This window comes from Sinohyriopsis cumingii, chromosome 11 (assembly GCF_028554795.1).
Source record: "Sinohyriopsis cumingii isolate HCF-2022 chromosome 11, ASM2855479v2, whole genome shotgun sequence".
Lineage (NCBI taxonomy): Eukaryota > Metazoa > Mollusca > Bivalvia > Unionida > Unionidae > Sinohyriopsis > Sinohyriopsis cumingii.
In genome coordinates, this window is record NC_142971.1 from 54,337,549 (window position 1) to 54,362,485 (window position 24,937).

At 37.9% G+C, this 24,937-nt stretch overlaps 1 protein-coding gene across 2 annotated transcripts in view; it reads left to right on the top strand.

Annotated features, from left to right (window-relative positions):
- Positions 1 to 24,937, top strand: part of LOC149788475 (SLIT-ROBO Rho GTPase-activating protein 3-like) — a 241,384-nt gene that overhangs the window by 78,961 nt on the left and 137,486 nt on the right. The window contains exon 1 of one of the 2 annotated variants that reach the window (XM_089974459.1): positions 5,713 to 6,122. The exons of the other annotated variant lie outside the window; for it this stretch is intronic. Within the exon in view, the coding sequence (XP_089830585.1) occupies positions 6,035 to 6,122 (88 nt within the window). The 5' untranslated portion in view covers positions 5,713 to 6,034. Of the gene's footprint in view, positions 1 to 5,712; positions 6,123 to 24,937 lie in introns of those variants that run through there. 2 annotated transcript variants of the gene reach the window in all.

Genomic DNA, 24,937 nt, shown 5'->3' on the forward strand with positions numbered 1-24,937 from the left:
TTGATTTGACTTATAAGTGAGTATAACAGTAAATAACACACCCATTTTTTTATATTATGTTGGCATGAATTGTAATCCAGTAAATTATTCAACAAATGAATTTATTGATATACATTTTGATCCGATCAGATAGTTTATCAGACCAGCAGTATAGACAAATGTATTAAGATGCAAGCTCATCAGGTAGCGGATTAGTACATGGAATACCAAAAACAGGGAATTCACATTGATTGTTTTTGTTTAGCATTTATTGCAGTTATTCACTGAATGATAGGCTTTACATGATGACCAGTATAGCTGGTGGAGAAGAACCCGGTTAAACCCTAGGGAAGAATCACTGACCCAGCGTAGCTACTGGCAAGCTTGCTCACATACCCACATTGGCTGAGTCTGAGACTCAGACGCATAAAGACTGATATGAGATTACAGTGATTGGTGAAGGCGAGCACTTCAGACCACTTGGCTACCCGGTGCCCTCGCATGGATTGTTTGGCATGCCATATATCGGTGGTTTCATTTTAGGTACCTACGCCTCTGTAGCTTTGCATTTAGGTTTTTGCCATTCCTTTTCTCCATTCATAAGTGCTGCACCTGTGCAGTAGTGCAGATTTCAGGAGCAGCGGGGAGGGAAAGGTTGCAAATAAGGAATCGTATTCTCAGCAACTTATTATTAGTGTCTCAATGTTGCACTTAGAGTGCAGACAATATCTTATCCCATGATGCCAAAATCTTGAACCCGTGCACCCTGTTGGGGGCAATTTTTGTAAGAAAACAAGCAAAAAATAACCTACAACTTTTAATTAGTGGGTGTGCCTGTTGGTACTAGTAATGTCCAAAGAAGCATCACCACAAGGCAAGAACAATGTGTCTTAACCACTTTAGTGATTCCAGTGAATAGTTTAAATAAATAATTCCTCTTCTATCTGAGTTCAAGAACACAACTGTAAACTTTGATCACACATGGATTTGCACAGACTGGTCTAAAACAGGAATGAATCTTTTGATCAAATCCCAATTTATACACCTTTTCACATGATCTACAATGTATTAGAATGTGAAGCATCCAATGGGAAAACTTGGTCTAATTGTTTATAAGACTGGTCTTGATCTTTAATGATGTTAACACTATTTACAACTTCAGTCATGGACAAAAGTAAGCTATGTAAACAGTCTGTTTACAACTTCCAGTCATGGACAGAAGTAAGCTATGTAAATAGTCTGTTTACAACTTCCAATCAGGGACAAAAGTAAGCTATGTAAACAGTCTGTTTACAGCTTCCAATCATGGACAAAAGAAAGCTGTGTAAACAGTCTGTTTACAACTTCCAATCATGGACAGAAGTAAGCTATGTAAACAGTATGTTTACAACTTCCAATCATGGACAGAAGTAAGCTATGTAAACAGTCCGTTTACAACTTCCAATCATGGACAGAAGTAAGCTATGTAAACAGTCTGTTTACAACTTCCAATCATGGACAAAAGTAAGCTTTGTAAACAGTCTGTTTACAACTTACGATCAGGGACAAAAGTAAGCTATGTAAACAGTCTGTTTACAACTTACGATCAGGGCCAAAAATTAAATGAAATATGGATAACATGAGCATACACCAGAGTTAAATGAGAGAGCTAGATCCAAAATGGAAAATTCCATGGTGCAACTCATTTTAAGTTAGCTAGATGTTTTCACAAGTTACATGTATTTAAGCACAGATAAAAAATGTATTGCAGTAATGTAAGTTTTCAAGGAAAATATGATCAGTACATAGCAGACAACAAATTTAAAGTGGCAGAATTATTCAATCAATCAAGATTATTTCATTTGTATAGTACTATTAGTGCATTATACACTATTGTTTTCATTTGTTCTTCATAAATGGTGTGTGTCCCTCAGATTTGGAAGAGGGGGACACTGAGCCCCTGATGTTGGGATCCTACATGCAACCCCAGCAATCTTTTGAAAGCAAATAGTCCTGCAACTTTTGATGGATTGCTGTGACATTTCCCTCTGACCAGACCCCAGTGGCTTGTGACAGACATTCTGTGACTATTGTTTGACGTGTTATGGTGCCAAATGACCCAGTGACAGATCTTCACTGACTGTCAGCTAACACTTGACCAGTGTCTTGTGCCCAGTACTCTGGTTGGTGATCTGGTGAGTGGTCATTGGGCAATAACTGATCAGGTGATGTAGACTTTACTGAAGAGTCTCTCTTTGGGACTTTGAGCTCTGTCAAACAAAAAGAAGAGGAAGAGGCAGGACCCTTCTTCCTGGCCCTTTAGGCTCCATGACTCTCTGCAAAGCCCCACATGCCACAAACAACAAAAAGAGCAGCTGCCCACATTATGCATGATATTGAGGCATTATTGAAGACTAGAAAAATACATTTTACCAGTACAATGTAAGTGTAGGAATTATGTACCCAGACAGTGGTTACTATTAAAGGGATGAAATTCAATAACTTTTTTGATAATGATGTACATGTACACCAGCTTTAATGAAAATGGATGCATATACATGAAAGTAAAGTAAGGATTGGTGAGAATATAACAAACGAAACACACAAAAAAAGGATATCATTGACAATAGAAATGCCAGGAGATGACTTCCTTGATAAAGTATGGAGTGCTCATTGAGACATACATAAATACATGAAGCCCAACAAAAAGAAGGATGATAATCCAAGTGGTCTAAGGTATCAGACTGGGATCATGTTGGTTCTAGCTCTACCAGCCATGGACTGGGGAAGAGAATATAGGATATTGTTTGTCATCCAATGGCCAATGCCTATCTCTGTCCATTACCACAAGTTTGTCATGACTGCTTCTCCTAAATGTCTGGGAGAATTACCTTGGAACTCTTCACACATTAATTAATCTGAAAGTCTAGCTGGCCCCAAAGAAAAATGGTGCTGCTCAGGTCAACATCAAGAATGGTGCCACAGTGGCTATCTTGAAAATCTTCTTATCTCTACCCAGAACAGAAGGTCATACGAACATGGAGTTTTCACAGAAAAACCTTCTTATAATATCTACTTGGGTCTAAATGAAAATAGTCTTGATCTGATGTCCATTGAAAACTTTATTGCTACTTGTCCTGAACAGAAGCTTCATATCTCCATGGTTTTTTTTAACCAGAAGACTCCACTGGTGGAAATTTTGAAAATCTTTTTACTAGTATAGTTAATCCACCAAAATTGATGGTCATTTGACATGGGGGTTTTACCAGAAGACTTATGATATTGACTTGGTCTGAAATGAAAATGGAGCCCCACCGATTTTGAAAATGGCTGTCACAATGAACAGACTGAAAATCTTGTCACTAATTCACCTGAATGGATGTTCATGTTGGCACCTGGTTTTGTCCAAAAGTTTTCTTAATGGTGTCTAGTTTGTCTCAGTTGAAATTGGTGCTGATCTTTGAATATGGCTGCCATAACTGTTGAATTTGATAATTGTATCGCAGAAGAATATAAAAGATATATTTAGCACTCAGTTATAAAGATGAAATGGTCTTACCTAAAATTTGTGGAGATTCTTTTTGAACAGTAGAGAATTTGTCCATTTGAGGGACTTTTTGTTTTATTCTAGACACCCAGTTACAAAATTACATATTTGAGTAGGTAATAATGTCCTTGGACTGGGGACTAGGACTAGGAAAAGTTGTAACAATTCAGTTAAAGTAGGTAAGTACAGCATAACTAGAATTAGTTTTACCACCACCCAAAAGTATCTCAAATATATGTTGATGCATCAGGTGCATGAACTACAAGCAGTGTAGACCTAGAGTTTTCTTGTATAATGTACTGGAAGAGCAGGGTCTTTGCTGTTGGTTCATTGTGCCTGCAGACCATAATGTTTGCTGCTGGATCATTGTGCCCACAGTGGGCATCATTACCTTGTCATTATTCTTTGTGTCTATGGATCATTTGTACCATCAGCTTATTGTACCTGCAGATCTGGCTGTATGCTTCCTAGATGACATTATAAGTAACATAGACCCTAACCTTTCAGGGTATTGTGTAAGATTAAGTGTGGATTTGTGCCAAGCAGCAATCATGCAGGCAGTATATACATATACACATGGTACAACAAATTGATTGTGGCTGCATGTCAACAGGATATATTTCACTTCTGAACTTTGGATGTGACCTTGACAAATTTGTTTCAGGATTTGTAAAATAGATTAGCAGTAGAATTATCACAAATTACTTAAGTAGGCAGAAAGTTCTGTTCTGATTGTTTAGTATGGAAGTTTTTTGTGGCACAATACATCTTTAATTCCAAGAAGCACTACTGGTGCAAATTTGGAGGCAACATGTGAAAGGGGACGATGCAGTAAGAGCCCAGTCAGATGTTTTAAGAGATGTGGAAAGAAAGTAGAAAAAGGTCACAGCAACCCAGTTTTTGGGTGTGTGATGGACCTTTATCATAACATAAATTCATGTTTGCAAGTTTGTTAACAATAGCAAACAAGATATTGAAATTATGGTCTAAAGTGACCCATTATTGGTGTGTGAGACATCTGTGACCACAGCAAATTTGATACTGATGCATTTATTTGAAAAGATTTGAGGCCCAGAAGTAATTTTAAACAATTTTCTATAGATTCCAAAATATTGGTCAAAGCAGCACAGTTTTGGATTGTAACACTTGTTTAGTCCTAACATGAACACACACAATGCAGGTATACAAGTTCTATCCTGGACAAAGAGGACAGAAATAATTTTCTATTGATATTTAATAAAACCACAGAAATAAATTAAGTGACCATTGTTTAAGCCAAAAAATGTACCAGGAATTTAAGTTTGACTGCAAAAGAAGAAAATACAGATTTTAAAAAGAAGTCATTGAAGTTAAATCACAGCAATCCATTTTTGTGTGCAATTTAAGTTTGTGCAAAGATGCATGTGTAGTGCAAGTTTAATAATATTAGGCATTGTAATATACAAGTTACAGCTAGTTATGGATAGCAAATGGACAAAGTTAATCTTGCATACCACCTGTTTATTGAAGCAGATGTATAAATAAATCAGTTTTTGGAAAAAACACCAATGTAAGCTGGAAAATGTATTAGTGTTAGGTCCTGCTAAAGTTGGTCCACTGCACTAGATTTAAACATTTGCTCAGATATTTATTCAACCACTTTTCAAATTCCAAGGTGCATTTTTAAGTTGTATTTATATTGATGATTAAAAGTGATGATAAATAATTATTACTTTGCCAGAAAACCTGTCAGTCAGCATAAATGTAATGATTCATTGCATTAGATTACTACATTCATCTATGTATAGAAATTTATGTTGGTTAGTAGTATTTTCCTTTACTGGAGTAAGTTATTGCTTGAAAGTGATTTAGGTCAACAAAAAAGAAAATTAAATTGCACTTTTTTACCCTCTTTATTGGCTGTTGCATACCTCTTGGCACATGTTTACATAGCACCTTTATATAGACACTTGTACAGATTTGAATATTTAAACTATAGTGATCGCATAGGGATGATTTGGATATACATATAACCGTGTGTTTATTTTGGTATGCTTCACTGAGCACATCACTTGCCATACCCCTTTTCGCGAAATGGAATAGTCTTCAAATAATTAAATCGCATGATTGCGTGTGATATCAAGTGAACACGTTTATGTTTCTTGTTGTTGAATAAAAATTGTAATCACATTCTTCTTACTGCTGTGAGGGTAATAATTAGACATTCTGAGAAGCACAGACGGAGCTGTTTGGGGTTTTATTAGATCCTCTCTGATCGCATGTGACCCATTTGTGTTTTGTTGGCCAGTAGAATGCCACTAAACTAGGAGTGGACCTACATGTCAGTCAGTACCTGTGCAGAGAAGGAGTAGACGTTAAGGCTATCCCGTCGTTTCCACCAGTTATTTTAAATACTGTATTGTGATTTGTGATCGGTATCTTTAATCATAACTATTTTGGAAAGATTAACTAGTGGTATTGGAGTACAGACTGCCGTCGGAAGATGTGATGATTTCGTCTGTAAGGTGTTAATATAGGTGACGGTTAAGGATGGCCTCCACACTTGGCGAGAGAAGCCAGTTCTCAAGATCGTCTGTTAGGAAATCAAAACGAAAACAAGGGAATGGATCTGCAGCAAGTAAGTTTGAATTTTATCTTAAGTTGTGTCGCTGGTTGGACTTGTTTGCATTTTACTCTGATGATTTCAGGGTTAGCCTTCTTGCAAAATCCAGGTTGACTTTTCAAATTGCCTATGTATGAAGCTTCTCATTCGACCTCGGTTGAACTAGTAAAATCATTTAAATAGCTAATGATGTATTTACAGGTTTGTGATTTACACTGACCTTTAGTAAAGATCTCGATTTATTTAAATCTAATTACGTAATGTATGTAGACGTTGAATGCAGATCACAAAGCATGTACATACTACCTGCTCGCGGGTGATTCATATCGTTCACACCTGTCGTGAAAATACATAATAATCAACGTTTAGATAGTTGTATATAAACATAAAGTTCCCAGCTGGCTAGTCTTTATCCCTGAAGGGATTTCGACTCCTGGATATTTTTATTGGATTTTTATGGTTCATCTTCAGTATGAGAATAAAGGTAGTGTTCAGCGGGGGAATATATATATATATATATCTATAAATGTGCGTAGGCGGCACAGTGGATTGGCACATCCTGGTCAGCATTTATTGATTTCTCATTAATTTGTAAGCCATGATTAGAAATATTAATAGCACAATAACTTTTTTTTTTATAAAATATTTGAAAGGGGGTTCAGGGAATACCTTCATATCAGGGATCAAAACTGATATTTACCCACCGTATATAAAGCAGTCCATGACACATTAATTATACAACTCTTATTTAAGCTATTAAAAGCAGATATCCACTGTCAGGTATGAAGATCTGACAGCAACCGCTTAGGGGTCATGTTCAAGTGACCTCTGTTATTATCATAATTGCTAAATTTATTAGCCAATCAGAGCAAGTCTTTTATCTTCTCATTTGGGAGACTGCATCAATGTGTGCTGAATGATTTGATTTATTTTCAGATTTCTGAAAGCTGCATTTCCATTGGCTAATTCAAAGGTCACCAGAACTTGACCCCTAAGTTGTCGCTTGTAAGATCTTCATGAAGGACAGTGAAGATCTAATTTGAATCAGACTGACTCTTTATTTTGCTCCAGCTGTGTAATGTTACACATGTCCTTTTTGCCCTACCAGCAAGTCCCCATCTTCAGTAGCCCCCTATCAACACCTTGGCAGATCAAACATGTTTTAGTGCTTTGTCCCAGTGACATCTATTGGATGTTATGAGTTGCCTTCCTTAGTATATAATGCCAACTAACCAGTAGCGTGTAACAGCAGTGTATTGTACATCTGCCAAAAATGATGGAGGCATATTACCTAAAATGGATAGTTTGTAAGTTTAACATCTCAAGTATGGCTGTGTACCAGAGAGAAGCCATTGCAGGTGTATTTGAGTGAAAGGTATTTGTACAAACACAGAATGGGAGTCGAAAACTGCTCATTGATCAGTCCATTCAAGCTGTGTAGTCCCATGTCTCGATCACATTGGAACAGCGTTCAAATTAGAACAACTTATTTTGTTATTGGATGCAGTGGCTTGCTGCTGCGTCAAATGAAATTCACAGATCCGAAGCACAGAAATATCTGCTCGATATGCCAAGGTGTAGATAGGGTTATCACATCAGAACCTTGGCCAACTAAGATGGTTAAGTCCCAAGTTTTATTTCAGCTCAATAACTTATTGAATTTGATGGAGTTATGGCTCCTGTTTGACTTACAACTTTGCTTTCAGTTAAACTCATATGAAAATTTGAAGACTTTATGGATGAACATAACAAAAATTCTTGGCGGCATACATTTAACATTTACCATTATGCTGTAAAATTTCTGGGAGTTATGTAACCGTTTTTGGCTTGGAACTTGGCATTTCATTTTGTTTCTGCTGTTGTTCTCAGAGAAGCTGAAATACCCAGAAAAACATGCATACTTAAAATTTTGATGTGAAAATTGAAGTGGTAGAGTGCTATGTACTTGCGTTTTTTTTTTTTTTTTTGTCTAGGTGAAACCACATAGGTTTGTAGGCAATAAGATCAAGACACCTGTTAATCCATTGCTGGTACCTAATAATTGTTTGATCAAAATGTTAATTACATATGCTTGTGCTTTGATAAACTTCACTCAGCACAAGCACACTTTTCATTCCTTGTATTTTTAAATCCTTCTGCAATGTTTGAAACACTTTCATTTTGGGACTTCACATTCTCAGAGAAGTTCAAACTTGCACATTAATTGTCATAAAATAGCTGTTTTTCTTTGTCATGCACAAATATATTTATATTTTTGAGTGATTATCATATGTGTACTTATGGCAGCTTTGCATAATTTTTGGTGCCAAGCTCAAGGCTTTAAATGGGCATGATAATTGCTTCACTGGCTAAAAGATGATGCTTAATCACTACCCACATTTGGACATAAACATTTACTTGAACAAAGCATGGGTAAGTACAAACATCTGTAACAAAAATGGAAGTGGAATTTGTTCTTTGGTATTAATTTTAGTTCATTTTGCCTCTCGTTTGAATAATATTAGAAAAGAGTATTGTGATTTTAACAACTGTTCAAATTTACATTATGTGGATTTAGCTGGCAACCCTGATAAAAATTAGTCTTGTCAGTGTCACACACAGGTATATTCTGTACCTAAGTAAATCATTGCTTTGTCTGTTCTTGTTATCATGTTTTTTTATTATTATTGATTTATCTAAGTGAATGCAGACTGTGAATGATCAGTTTATTTCAGTTCTGTGACAGTATATCTAAACAATTGTTCTGTCTACCTGGATAAGTGTGTCTGGTATGTCAGTTACTGATAGGACAGCTTTCACTGTCATATATATACTGGCTGATTGCAATAATTCAAGTGATGAGAAAGCATTATTCCACTTTAACCTTCATTTTGTCACTGTATTCCGTCTCAAGGGGAGTTGGGTTGGGAAAAACAATATCAAATGCATTGCATAGATTCTTGTAAATAGTTTATTTGTTCCCAATAGATCCCAGATTTTGTTCTGTGTTCTTATTTAAAGGACAAAATGGTGAACATCGGATGAGTGGACTTGGTGTCCTCTTTTATTTACATAATAGAAAACATCATTCAAAGTTCAAACTATAAAGTAGCAAGTAGCAAATTTGCTAATGGAATAAACCAAATAGACAAGAAAAATATGCTACTGGTGTTTAATTCTGACCATTATATACTTCATTTAAATACTGCCTGGCCAGCTTTTAGCATAACACCAAGATGGCATCCCAAGCACAATTGTTTCTTTAGTGTAACAGCTTAAATCTAATATGCAGGTTTTTATTGACTGATGTTCATTTCAGTCTAGGCTATGTTTGTAATGATTGCTAATACAGTCCAGAAACATTCATGGCTACAGTGTGAGTGGAAGTTTGAATTTCAGGTGATTTAGCGGTATGAAGTAACTGTACATTGCAGTTGTAGAGTATCTTAAATCCATATGCTTAGTCCCTGGGCATAGATGATAAAAACGTTTCTTGCATTTTTTATTTTACCTCGAAAAATGCGTTTATTTTACGTTTTTTATTTTTTTGCGTTTTTTATATTTGGTACTTCCATTTTTTTTTTATCATCGGCCATACAGGCAGTCCTCTGTCATACTCTAGATAACAAATATTGATCAGTAATGAATCTATGATGCTAGCCTACGATACTTTACGTAAACATGCTACAACATAGTGCTGATACCTGGTAGTGTAGGCCAGGCATGTATACATTGGAAGATGACGCTGTGTTTAACCTTTTGCAGTCCCTTTCTTGGAACGTTTCGCATGCTATAAAGTCCAATTTTTGTAGTTTTTTGAGTATTTTCTAGTCATCAGATTAGGATAAATATCTTTCACAAAATAGCAATTATAGACTGAAATTGACTGTAGTGCGAGATGTAGTGTTTGTGCATGCAAATCTTCCCCCAGAGGAAAAGCAATATAAATTATATGGAGGAAACCATAGAGTGGTCAGATCAGTCAGATGGTGATAACGACATTGAGTGAAAAAAAATTCAATGTTATCTGGACTACGGTTTAAAACTTTTGACATTTTTTTCATATTTGTGTAGCGTGTAAATAAGTAAAATATTGATTTTTGTGTTGCCTAAAAACTACTGGAACGTTTTTTGTTTTTTATTTATTGAGAAAAAAATGCGCTTTTTACGTTTTTTATTTTAAGTTCCATGTGTTTACCTTTGATGGCATATGAGGTATTCAGAGGCATTGCACATGTAGAACCATAAAGATAATGGCCTGGTTTTAATATTCTTGCACTTTTTCACAAACATAAACCTATGTAGTTTATTGGTAACTTATGCTTTTGGCTTGTCCGATATTAAGGGGAAAAAAGGTGCAGTTACGGTCGGCCAACCATCCATGTTTTTTTGTTGCCCTAATACTATCCCCTTCACTCCGCTTAGTACATTATATATCTTAATTATTATAATATATATATATAATGTTAAAATAAAAATAATTTTCAACAAAAAAAATCAGAAATTGATTGGTGCATCTAATTCAGTCAGTTTAGGACAGTACTTGAAATGCTTAGTACATTATATATATATATATATATATATATATATATATATATATATATATATATATATAAATATATAAAACAGATTATATGGCAAATAACAGTCTTTTCTTTCAGGTGCACTGGATCCAGCAGGGGATCACATGTGTTAGGGATTCATTAGATAAATGCAATAAACTGACAACGAAGAGTACAAAACTAATATTTTAACTAGCCTGAGCACTTTTGACTCTTAATGAGTCTTTTTCAGAGGCAAATACAAGACATAGACAAGACAAACAAACAGAGAGAAAAAAACGTGTTTGCAAAACTTTTCATGACTGTTTATACAGGAATTAAACCTTTAAATTTATTATGTTTCAACTAGTTTATTTCAGCTAGTTATGGATGCTGGAAAATATTTTTTAATGACCGAGAAATAATGAGCCATAACGACATCTGTTATTTTATGTAAATTTATGTAATCGCAAATTATATCCCGGATATTTCATCGTTATAGTAGAACTATAGGCTATTAAATGAATTTATAGAATTATTTAAAATAAAATGTGTTGGCTGCAAAAAGATGATTTTATTTGTGCATGGCTGTCTTTTTTCTAGTTTTCTTGGTTTAAACCTCTTGGCTTCAATGTTCTAAGGTGGCATATCCAGTAAGATTCCTTTCCTTAGATATTAGTTTTGCACTGCTCATTGTTAGTTTATTGCACATATATATATATATATAAGAAAACCCTATTAACCTATCCTAATTTTATAACCCATTGCAATAGGAAACACATTGTTTTGGCCTAATTATATTTACATATACATATAAGTAGATATAACTACCAAATCTATTTTCCGTCAACAATGCAAGTCCAAAGTACTGTGAACAAGTACTCTACCAGTCACTGTAAGGCACTTGTGCCTCTATAACCAGAAGCAAAGAATATGACTGGCTTTAGTGACACACTCACGGTAAAGAGGACATGGGTTTGAATCCCACCTTTGGATTAATTAATAGTCCTTTAAAAAGACACTTTATTGCATTAGCAGCTAAAAACTTGATTCTGTAGCGGGGACATAAAACATAAAACCAACCAATTCATAACTAGCATTACAATACGTTCTCCGGTACCAACTACATGCATCACCTAATGTTAGAATACATTCTCCAAAAAATCTAATATTTTACCACCGCGAAGAGTTGCTACTAAGATGTATGGTAAAATTTGATTGTAAAATTTTTGTTGTATATAAATAGGCAGTGATGTCTTCTGGCATAATTGGGAACGGGATATGCATATTTAGCACCTGAGAACCCCATACAAATCCTTGTTCTTTTATGTCCTAAAGGCTGCTGCATTGGCGTAACTGGTTGGAGCATCTGCCTCAGATGTGAGAGGTCACTGGTTCAAACTCCAGCTAAGTTATACCAAAGGCTTATAAATATTGTCATTGTATTAGGTATATGTTATATTGCCCTTGTAATAGGTCAATATCATATTGTCCTTATAATAGGTACATGTTATAGTGCCCTTGAATAGGTACATGTCACAATGTCATTGTAATAGGTATATGTTATATTTTCCTTATAGGTACACATTATATTGTTATTAAAATAGGTACATGCCGTTGTCCTTGTAATAGTACATTCATATTACCTTCTAATAGGTACATGTCATATTGATCTTGTAATAGGTGCATGTCATATTGCCCTTGCTATAGGTGCAGGTCATATTGCCCTTGCTATAGGTGCATGTCATATTGCCCTTGCTATAGGTGCATAACATATTGTCATTGTAATAAGTAAAAATTTAATTATTCTTATTTTAATGGTTCTTCTGTGATGGCAGAGCAAAGATATTCCAGTAAGTGGTCACTAAATTGTACCGCTTTGGTGGCCTAGTGGTTAGAGCATCCTCCTCAGATGCGGGAGGTCGTGGGTTCGATCCCTGGCCGAGTCATACCAAAGACTTATAAAAATGGTACTAAGAGCTGCCTCATTTGGAGCTCAGAATTAAGAGATTATTGTTAGGACTGGTAGGTCTGGTGTCAGGATAATGTGACTGGGTGGGACATCATGCTTCATGTCTGCAGGCATGATGCCCCGGTGCTAGACATCACTATAAGCTACCACACTGCAGACATCATAGCAACATGACTGAAAAATTGTTAAAGCTACATTAAAATTCCAAATCACACACACCAAGTTGTGTTTAAATAAGGCAGTGTGCACATTGTCTTTATATACATGTATATGTTAATTGTTATTAAATTGTGTTTAAATGAGACATTTTGTATGTAGTATTTGCCTAGAGTTATATGTATATGGACACAAAGTAGTTGTGTTTACATAGGACAATTTATACATAGCCTCTACATACAGTTATATGTATATAGATACTTTGTTGTACCTAATGGCACATTTAGTTAAATGCATATATGGGCACTATGCTGTACCTAATATTAGTCATTATTAGATATACCTGGGCACTTTGTTGTACCTAATGGCACATTTAATTAAATTCATATATGGGCATTATGCTGTGCCTAAAATTAGTCATTATTAGTTAGATGTACCTGGTCACTTTGTTGTACCTAATGGCACATGTAATTAAATGCATATATGGGCACTATGCTATGCCTGATATTAGTCATTGTTAGATATACCTGGGCACTTTGTTGTACCTAATGGCACATTTAGATGTATATGGTCACTTTGCTGTACCTAATGGCACATTTAATTAGATGTATATGGGCACTGTGCTATACCTAATGGGACATTTAGTTGTATATTGGCACTTTGCTATACCTAATGGGACATTTAGTTGTATATTGGCACTTTGCTATACCTAATGGGACATTTAGTTAGATGTATATGGACACTATGTTGTACTTAATGGCTTATTTAGTTAGATGTATATGGTCACTTTGCTGTACCTAATGGCTCATTTAGTTAGATGTATATGGGCACTTTGCTGTACCTAATGGCCCATTTAGTTAGATGTATATGGGCACTGTGCTATACCTAATGGGACATTTAGATGTATATTGGCACCTTGCTATACCTAATGGGGCATTTAGATGTATATTGGCACTATGCTATACCTAATGGGACATTTAGATGTATATTGGCACTATGCTATACCTAATGGGACATCTAGTTAGATGTATATGGACACTATGTTGTACCTAATGGCTCATTTAGTTAGATGTGTATGGGCATCATGTTTTACCAAATGGCACATTTAGTTAGATGTACATTGCTATCAGGCATTTCTGCACATATAGTTTCCATCTCCAATATTGAAGCAAAACGCATACCAAATTGGACCGATTAATGAAAATAAAATTCTGCAATGCTTACCATTTGAAAAGAGGCATTTATCACCAGAATATTTTATTCAAAATAATATTAATTTTGGACACACGGGATACCACCCCCGTGTTTTCATTATGCGGGATATGTCAGCCTTTTCTGCACACAGCTTTGAAAAGCTGTAATGTTTATCCATCGGGCTACAGAAATGAAATGCGTTGCTTTGGACTGTTTCTATCAGCAGTTCAGTCAAGTAACTAGGCAAGGTTTGTAGCCTGTATTTACAAAATCCAACATAACAATGCCAATAATGGTGAGAGATATTAAGCAAACTAAACCAATCTTGTAAAATAATTAGTGAAGTTCAACATTTTATATTTTAAAAAAGCTATTATGTGGAAGAGAAACAGCAATAAATAGGATGTAATCTGTTTACAGTGTCTTTTATATGGGGAAAAATTACTAGAGAATTTTGAGAAACAGACTATATAAGTTGTGGAATTTCTTGAGAATTCCGTTTTGCTGCAAGTTGACACATTGGATAGCAGACGATTTTCTACATGTGTTACAACTTCTTGCAAAATTAGAAACTTGGATTAAGATGCAGAATTTTTTAAGGTATACATTTCCATCTTTTATATAATGTATTTATTTGTCTGATTCTTAAAGATACATATTAATAAGGATTTTCTGGGTTACAGGTTTAGGGAGGTCATGGAGTGGGTTTTCATGTTGACATTTAGAAATCATATTTTCATATGCATTTTAAATCAGTATGTGGGATATTTGTGTACACTTTATGAATATCACTTTTCTTAATTAAAATATGATCATTCTTTCTTGATACAAAATACATTTTTGACTCAAAATAACATGTGATCCAATGTTTACAGAAATGACGTATAGCCAACATGGTGGTATATGGGCACTTGTGCCTAATTCTGTACATGATATTTACATGGTTAGATGTCTATTGCCAATATTTTGTGCCTAATGGCACATTTTGCACATGACCTCGATATACACTTACATATATATAGGCACCAAGTTGTGCCTAAGGGCACACTTTGTACATGACCTTTATATAGTAAAATGTTTATGGGTGCTAAGTTGTGCCTAAGGGCAGATTTTGTACATGGTCTTTAAATACAGTTAGATGTACATGGGTACTAAGTTGGGCATAATTGCACATTTTGTACATGACTTTTATATACAATTTTCTTTTTGTGGCTAATGCAGCAGCAGAGGGGGCGAATCGGACATTTTGTCCAATCGTTATTTTGCTTAATTATTACTTTCTGCACTCAACGATCTAGTGTCGTCAGCGCCTGGTAAAAAAAAAACGACGACGTCGTTGGGGGATCGTCGCGTCGTCATTTGGTTTAATTAACACCTTCTGCGCGCCGATCCCCCAGCGTCGTCAGCGTCCGGTAAGCACATCGACGACCGCGTCGATGTCATCGCCCCCTCTGCTGCTAAGTGGTTATTTACAATGAAAATTATTTACAACTAACCGAATATTTGGTCAAGTCCGATACGATATCGTGTCCGAGGATCATGTAAATTTATCGTTACGAATCCATGTGGGGTCGACTGAGCATGACTAAAAAAGTTTCGAAAAGTATTAAAGTCCATGTCACCGCCGCACCATGTCTGCCAAATATTTCGTAGCGTGTGTGTATCAACGCCGTTGAACACAGCAAGAATATTACAGTTGTCTCTAATTACTTTTGGAATCTGAGTGTATCGTTGAGTGACATATATCACGTCAGTGTTTTTATGCCTGCCTCTGGAAAATATCCTAGCTGGGTTTTTTTGATTGTCTAACATAACATCATCGTACACGACTAGATTGTTAACGTCGCCATCAATATCATCAATACCCGGTGCATCATTGATATCCGTAATAAACTCAATAACATTTTTTTTAGCGATCGCTGATGCATTCTCGTTGAAATCTTTCAACACCTCGTAGCATCGTTGATCATCTACGCTAGGAGCAACCAAATACAACTTATCCCACTTCATCCATCTCATTATTAAATTGAGTAACAATTGCGTCTTGCCGGATCCAGATGGTCCGATGATAATCATCCGGATCGAGTTTGGTAACGCTGCAACATGCTTAACTGGTTCTCTTGTTTTAGTCGCCGAAAAATCAATTATATTCATATCTCTATACATAAATTATGGATCTATATTGTGTGAAGTGTAGAGTGCGTACTGGCACAAATGATATGACAACCGCTACAACAAGAAATAACAGATCGGCGCTTACTGGTAAGTGTGTACAATGCGGTACAAAGAAATTTAGATTTATTTCTATTAGACCCGGAGATGTTTTAAAAAAAAGCGAGGAGGTGACATCGCAGCCAAATTGGCAAAACTCCCCGGAACACCGTGGGCAAAGTATCCAGGAGAAAAACACCTCCCAGGATATAACTACTGTGGCCCCGGAACACGATTAGATATTAGACTCGATGATCAAAATCAGCCCAAACCCGGTGAGTATCCAATAAACGCTATCGATAAGGCGTGTCATGCTCATGATATTGCTTACAAAAGTAGCGATCTGCAACAGCGTCATATCGCGGATGTAAAATTAATTCACGCGCTAAATGCTATTCCTGATAAATCCGTCAAAGAAAAATTGGCCTCATGGTTGGTAAAATCGGCTATGAAAGGTAAATTAATGATTGGCGCTGGTAATTAATAACAATCATCCAAGAAAAACGATGGATTCCATCTATTATTCTCCGAGAGGATACTGGAAGGGGAAGGCCGCAATTGGTAAGCTTGCAAGCGCTGCAAAGGTAACAAAGACCACTGCGGCTAATTGGTTATCCAAACAGGCTATATGGCAAATTTATCTACCACCGCCTAAACAAATCAACTTCTCGCGCTTTGATGTCAGCGTACCTAATGAAGTTCATCAGGCTGATATACTATTTCTGCCGCATGACAACGGTTACAAATACGCGCTAACCGTAGTTGATGTTGCGAGTCGATACAAACAAGCGGAGCCGTTAAAAACAAAGTCGGCAACTGAAGTAGCCGCTGCGTTTGAAAGAATTTATCGAAGAGGCCCTCTGCGCTGGCCAAATCTATTACAAGTTGATCCTGGTAGTGAATTTCGCGGTGCTGTTTTATCAACGCTAAAACATCATAGCGTCGCGATACGACGAGGTCATACTGCGCTACATCGTGATCAGGCAATTGTTGAACGATTCAATCGGACTCTCGCTGAACGGTTATTTGGATATCAATACGCGAAGGAATTTATCCAAGAAAAACGATCTCGTGAATGGGTTAAAAGGTTGCCAGGTGTAACTGCAGCGTTAAATAACGAGATTACCCGAGTAATCAACATGAAGCCCAGCGACGCGATTAAATACGAGTATATACCCGGAAAATTAAAAATAAATAGCGTTTCTAAGCCGATTCTCGGCAATGTCACCGTGAGATATCTGTATGAACCAGGAGAGCTTGAAGGCGGTAAAAAAAGAGCTACTGATCCTATTTGGAGTGTTACCACACATAACATATCAACGATAACACGATCAACTGGTAGACCACCGATCTATAGGCTGGATTCAACTGCTCCTCAGCGCGGATTTACACGCGAGCAACTACAAGTGATACCTAACGATACTCAATTACCCCCACGTGGTCTTAACTAGCGCCGTTGCGTCTATTGCACTCAAGACAGGTCAACCTCACATTGTTTTTGACATGACCGAGACTGTTATCGATCCTATCCACGGTAAATTGGCGAGTGTCTTTATCCGAATAACGCCAACTCATTATACAATTGCAACTTGCGCAGTGATTATTCTGTTGTTGTCGTAGCGAGATTATTAATTCGGCGTCAATATCAAAACGCCGCTGTTTTTTTTTATCCTGTTGGCGGTAACCCGAGAGTTTTCTATCAATGACGCTTGCATCGATGGTGACCTTGTCGCCGGCTTCGTCGGTGGCTTCGTCAATAACAATTCTTCGAAGCTGATTTATCCTTCGTACTCTGGACACTGCAAGATAGACTAGATTCGACCATTCGATGCGATTATCAACTATCCAAACAATTGTGTCCGTGATGGTTAGTCCCTGCGAGGAATGTATTGTTGTTGCGTATCCTAGCGTCCACGGGGATTTATCAGCACGTAGCGCGTCCTCGACGACGCTGATATCAACGAGCACGATATCATTCAGCACGAGAATTTGTTTTTCTGTCCGGCCTGGAATTTCAACTTCAATGTTCTGCCGCCGTGTGTCCGCGGGTCTATAACATAACGGCACTGGACGCGTTGGAAACTTTTCCTTATGCAACGTAAACAACTTTTGCTGAAGTGTGTCTCTGACTATCTTTCTACTCGCTACAATCAAATCGTTTGGTCTCCATGTTTCCCAGAATTCATTCAACGGCGTTTCCGGAATTACCTCGCGGATTATTTCACACTGAACTCTATCCGGCTGTAATCTGATTAGTTTTTTAACCTCGCGCAGTTGTTCATCAAGTGCTCGGTAATCATTATCGGTTTCTTCATAATAGTCCACAAAACCCCTTAACCAATCATGTGGACCCTCGCCGACAAATGGTGGTGGTTGGCCATGATCCCCACACATGATTACCGCTGTATTCGCGCGCAGCAACCACTCAAGAAACATTTGTAAAGTATCTAACGAAACAGTACATATCTCATCCCAGATGATAATGTCGGGAATAAATTTTTCACCCATTCGATCAGGAGTCCACTCACCGCCGCTGTATCGAAAAAAGCTGTGATAAGTAACGGCGTCAACATTTCGTTGTTTTATCTCTCGCGCTAGTCTATGGGTCGGTGTAAGCACGATTATACTTGCCCGCGTTCGAAATAATTCAATTGCCCGAGTCGTCTTTCCTGACCCGCCACAGCCGCTTAAATAAACCGTCTTGTGTCTACAAATTGGATCAGAACACGGTGGTGCATTAGACCATTCTGATAATTTATCACCGCGTAAGTAGTCGTTCTCAACGGTGACATCTGCTGACGGGGAATAATCGCGTCGTATTTCATTTTTAATTCTCCATGTACCCCAACTCTCGTCCGGACTAGTAAACTCGGCTACGTTTCCCTTATACGCTACGTCTATATAAAATGAATCAACGGCTACTCTAACCGCGGTGTCAGGAAATCTATTTATCATCGAGAATAAATTAATAGCGGCATAACCCAGCATAGACGCCCTCAAATGCGGGTATGCCGGGCTGTCTCCATCGCTGTAGGTAACAACTGTACCCAACCTCGTTCCATTGGACAAGAAAGCTGTTTTGCAGTTCACGTATCTATTTTTAGCCACTGCGTCCTTGATTACGAAATCATATTCTGCGTCATCTATAATCAGCCGTGAGCAATATCGTTTGTAGTCGTGGTTTTTTCCACCTTGTGTGAACTTACCAATTATTCTTCTACCGAGATCTTTTGCCTCGCGGTTTCGTTGGTTAAATATCCTCCTGGACCATTCGATGATATATTCCTCGTCGGCATCAATGTTTTTTCTGGACTCGTCAATTATGCTATCTAGACGCTCCGGTTCTGGTAACCAGACTTCAGTCTGTGCCCGGTATGATATAATCGCGTCACTGACAATCAACGAAACTAGCATGCTACAATCAATCATATACCGTAGCAGCGCTATTGGCAGCCACTTCTTTTCAGTCATGTGTCTACCGATCCAAATATAGCAACAGCGATGGAGTCCTGCCGCGAATTCAAATGATACTATGCGAGCGAATCCGGTTAAATCAAAATCAGGCAGTGGTCCATTAATAGCAACACGAGTCATTTCATGTCTGGGGTGTCCAAATCGTTTGAAATACTCAGCGGCGGATCCATACCCGAGAAAACTCGCTGGATAACAGGCAACCATATCAACCGAGATCATAGCGTCGCGGTTGTATTCAGTGTTCCATAGTCCACCGTGATAGTATTCCAAACAACTGGATTGTACATCCGGTAGAAATTCCCTGCGCGTTGGTCTCCACGCATTTTTCCTTGCTGCAACATGAGCTACAACCGATGAAATCGTAAAACAATTTGTTAGCAGTTGTTCATCATGCTCTTCAAATTCCATGGCGGTTTTTTTCATCCTGTTGTGAAATGCTTCAGTGCGATATAATTCGCCGTTTGGTCTTACAAACTGATCAAAGGTATCCGCATCGTTTTCAGCGCTGCGAAGTAACCACACTGATACAGGGTCGTTTTTACACAAGTAGGCAATAGCATCAAATAGTTTCCTCTCCGCGAGAAAACCTTCCTTGGAGAATTGTTCTCCCAGGAATTCTTCGGGTATATACTTTACTGTTCTATCCCGTGGAAATATTGTGATCACGGGCGTCCATGCGTGTTCGTTATGATCAATAATTTTGATTGGGGCTCCCTTCGATTTATACTTCGATTCGTATAATACTTCACCTGTTATCGTTGTAACGGTTATTGGAAATCTCAGCGATGTTTCTAATCTCGCTATGTCGCTGATGGTTGCTCCACGCTCTTTTACGGTTAGTTCCCACTGGTTGATTTTGCTACGTCGTAAATCAGTCAATTTGTTTCCTCGACATGCATTTGTAAAATGCTCTATTATTCGTTCTGCTACACAATTTATCCCAGTTGACTGTTTCATCGGTTTCAGTTTTCCGATATCAGGTTTCTTATTTAACGGGTATATTCCATAAACAACTGCTGTTTCAGGATACGCTCGTTCATAGTATGGTTTGTCAATTCCGGTTAACAACCCCGGCTTGGAGTCGCGGCTGACAGTGACTGTTTTCTTGTCGCTGAGAACTGGTTCAAATTTATCACGCATGATCCAATCGCCTGATTCCACCCGGACAATGAATTTTACTCTGAAGAAATACCTTTTACCGTCAAGTTGTGATATTATCATTGCTGCGCGGTTGTCGTTCATGGTAGCATCAACAATGCCATCAATTCGAAATGTTGACCAACTGTGAGATGCGCCATCACGCTTGAATTCATTGATACAATCGCGTATTTTACTCAACAGGGTTTTATCGTTTATTAACGCTTTTGGTGTGTCCTTGAGGACTCTATCGAGATTAAACCTAATATTTTTCCGGGGCTTAATTGCTGCCAATCTCTCGAACTCATCCATATAATTAAAACAAGTATTTAAATGAAAGAATATAGTATAATGAATCACTGCAAATGGTTGATGATTGGGTCGACAACCCCGTGCAATAAATCATGTAGAGGTGAATTCTGCGGGTATCATTTACAAAGCGTTCGTAATGGTTCTCTTGGCCCCCTCCCGTGCTTGGTTTGCCACGTCGGTGTAAGAGGAAAATCACAGTTGTGTATCAATTGTGGCGGAAAGCGATACAGGGAACTAAAACGCTATTATGACAAGCGAATTAAAAACGCCGTCATCAACCCCACCGCCGACTTCGTCATCAAAACCCCCCAAGACTACGTTGAAAGATTCATAATTAAACCAAATAATAAATTAGACAAGTAGTATTATTATACAAATGGACCAAGAATTTCAGCCGCATCCCCTGCTCGTCAATTACGAGGCATCTCGCGACGGCATTGTTAGAAATCGTAGACTGAAGAAGCCGGTTGGATGGAAAAACAATCACGGATATTTGATGTTTACTGCTGGAGGGAAAAAATATCTCTGTCACAGAATCATCTATGAATGTTTCCACGGATTGATCAAAGATAGTCTCGTTATTGATCACATTGATTCTAATTATCAAAATAATAGACTGTGTAATCTGCAAGCCATCTCTCAGAGTGAAAATAGTAAAAAAGGCCAAACTGGTAAATACTCAAAGAAAGCAAAACCCGTAAAGTCATTTGATACAACAACTCACGAGGAAAAAATATTTCAGTCGATGAATGAGGCAGGAAAATATTTTGACATTTGTATCGCCTCAATACAATTTGTTGCAGAACGAATATATCAAACAGTGATCTCAAAAAAGACGGGTCATAGAATTCGATTTTCATATATAACATCAAAGGGAGATAACTCGTTTTGTGATAGCGTCGCATGACAAGAGTTACGTCCCTTGAAGTCTAATTAATGTTGCGTCCCTTGAAGTCCAATTAATGTTGCGATTAATTAATCATTTTACGATGAAAACTAATGAAATACACGCTATTATCTAACAGCTTAATTCTTTTTTTTAATGTTTTATTTGAGTATTTGGTTTCATTTAAATGCCGTGAAACACCATTAATAAGTATTTAAGGATTCAAACGATTCAAGGGAATTCAAATTAACACACACCTTGTGACTGACGCCGCTGTATTAGTCACTTTATATATAAGATGACTCGTTATAAGCCTGGGGCTTTCGAAAGCCAATTCAACTAATCAAAACTAACCCACGCTCTTGACCCGGGCGTGTGGTTGTCTTTTGTTCACAATCATGCAACCGGGTTAATTTAATTGGGTTGCTTTTGATTGGTTGAATTGGCCGTAGAGTTCCGCCCCGCCGTTTTATGTTTGTGCTGTCTTGTGCCGTCCCATCATCCATCAATCATTTCATTGTAAATATATTCATCCTTAATTAAGTACATGTAGTGATGTCCCCCAAGCATATCTTCTGGGCGGTCTACGATGACGTTTGTCACCCTAGGCCTCCCTCCCGGAGATGTATGCTTTGGGGTTCCAAGATGTGAATGTCCTTAATTAAGTATATGTATATGCCTGTAATCTGCCACAACACTCGAGTGGAGATCTACGGCATTGTACTGTCCATGTATGCCTGCAATCTGCCACAACACTCGAGTGGAGATCTACGGCACTGTACTGTCCATACAAAAAACGAGGTCAAAAATGGCCCCAATAATTTTATTAAAATTTTTGATATTAGAAATAAGATGTTTTATAAGAATAATGAATATCGAAGACATCAATAATATATTAGCCGAGATTTCAAAATTAAAAAATCAAGGAATTGAATTATCTGATGGTCTTGACAGTGAAAAAATATTATCCGATTATGAGATTATTAACGAACAGTCGAAACGGGGGCGTTTTACCCTGGCCCGCGAGTACTTTTTTATAAAACGATTACAACATACGATTAATGAGAACCTGTACCACAATGACGCAAATGCATTCATTGGACTATTCACTGCCGTTGAAATAATACGAAAAAAACTCGGACGTGTTTATGAACGACGCCGGGAGATTTCTAGTAAGATCAAAAACATTAGAAGGATTATAGACGAAAACTCCGTGGAGCTCCCGATGGTACACTCGGCGGAAAATTAGAAAATTGCGGATCAATTTACAATAATGGTAGGTGAATCACTTACTACTCGGCTAGCCAGAGAGCGGCTAGCAGCGCTTAAAAAGTTTATACCGTTACGAGACAGAGTGAGAGAGAAACTTCAAACGCGACAACAAATGCAAACCGATTTTACTGTTGGAAGCGAACAGTTATTTGCCCCGGTAACTAAAGCGACTAAGGATGTTACGGCGGCAACTGTACCCGTTCTTGGTGCGCTTGAAAAGATAGCGGCAGAGACAAAACAAACAAAAAGGTCTTTAGAAACACTCCCTGCAAAAATAGCGGCTGCTACAACACGGAGGCCACCACCACTCGCTATAACCGAACCACAAGAACCTTATGTTACAATAGCCGACGAAGAAGAACCAGGCGCCACCGCAAGAGAACCAGAAGAAGAAATACCCGAAGAAACACCAGAAGAAGAAATACCGGAAGAAAAAGAGGGGAATATACCCCGTATTGTACTCAAGAAGAGCACAATAGATCAAATTAGAGGCTTCAGCAACAGGGAAGAATTAATTAATTTTACTGCCAACAATTTTGCTAAGAACATACGAGATAAGAAGCATATCAATAGCGGTTACGAGAAAAATATAAAGTCGTTAAAAGACTGGGCAAGAATAGTGTATTTAGCAAGTAAACATAAAGATGCATTACCACATCGTAGTAAATCCGATTACGACGCATTCCACAAGGAAGTTAAGAGTATAACACCAAAAAAAGGAAAAGGATACCCTGTTGGTAAAGAATCCTACGGCGTTACCTGCCCTAATAGTGTTCTCAGTGATATATCACGGCTGGAAGTACTAATCGGAGGAAAACGAGCCGGAAATAACTCTCCGGAAATAATCAATGAGGCCGCTGATATTTGCAAGCGTTTATTTGCAGGCGGTATTATGGACATTAATGCATATCGAACGCTCATAGACGAGCTCGTGGATGATTAATTGGAAAACTGGTGTTTTTAATAAGGATGATCATACACTACAATCACGATAAACCAGTACTCGTCTACGTGGTAAACTCGCGATTGCCTGTTTACCGTGCGTACTATGGAGATGGTCTCGGTAGCACCATTGCGGGGTTATTTACAAGAATGGCTCCAAAAGTAGCGCCGTTAGCCAAACAATTAGGAATGAAGGCCATTGATGTTATTCGTGATAAGGGTATTAGTGCCATTGGAGATGTTGCCGGAAAGGCGCTTTCAGCCGCGCGGGACAAACTAATGTCGTTGGTGAGGAGAAAAAAACAGAAACCACCGGTGATGCCATCAACGACAGTGATGCCTGCAAATGTCAGTAAAGTAATAAATAACGCCGTGGAAGAAAAACTAGAGTCGTTGGCGGCTCAGTCATCCACCAACGCGCCCATGAACGCAATAGCGGGAGAGTGGTCTTAAACAGAATTCAAAGAATTTACGACGAAAAAATCGCAATTGAAAACATCAACATGATAAATAATAGAAATGTTTGCGCGAACCGCTGATCCCGCGTTTGATATGGACGCCCCAGTGCGCAGGGATGATTCTGTCCGTGATTATCAATATTATTCTTATTATGCAGCGCAACCCGACCTACGATCGCGAATTGAACTTCAGGTCCAAGATACCAGTAAATACTTTCTGCCGTGTGAAGCGTTTATCGAAATCGAGGGAGAACTCGTGACAAATGCCGCCGATAATGCACCGTACGCAGATGACG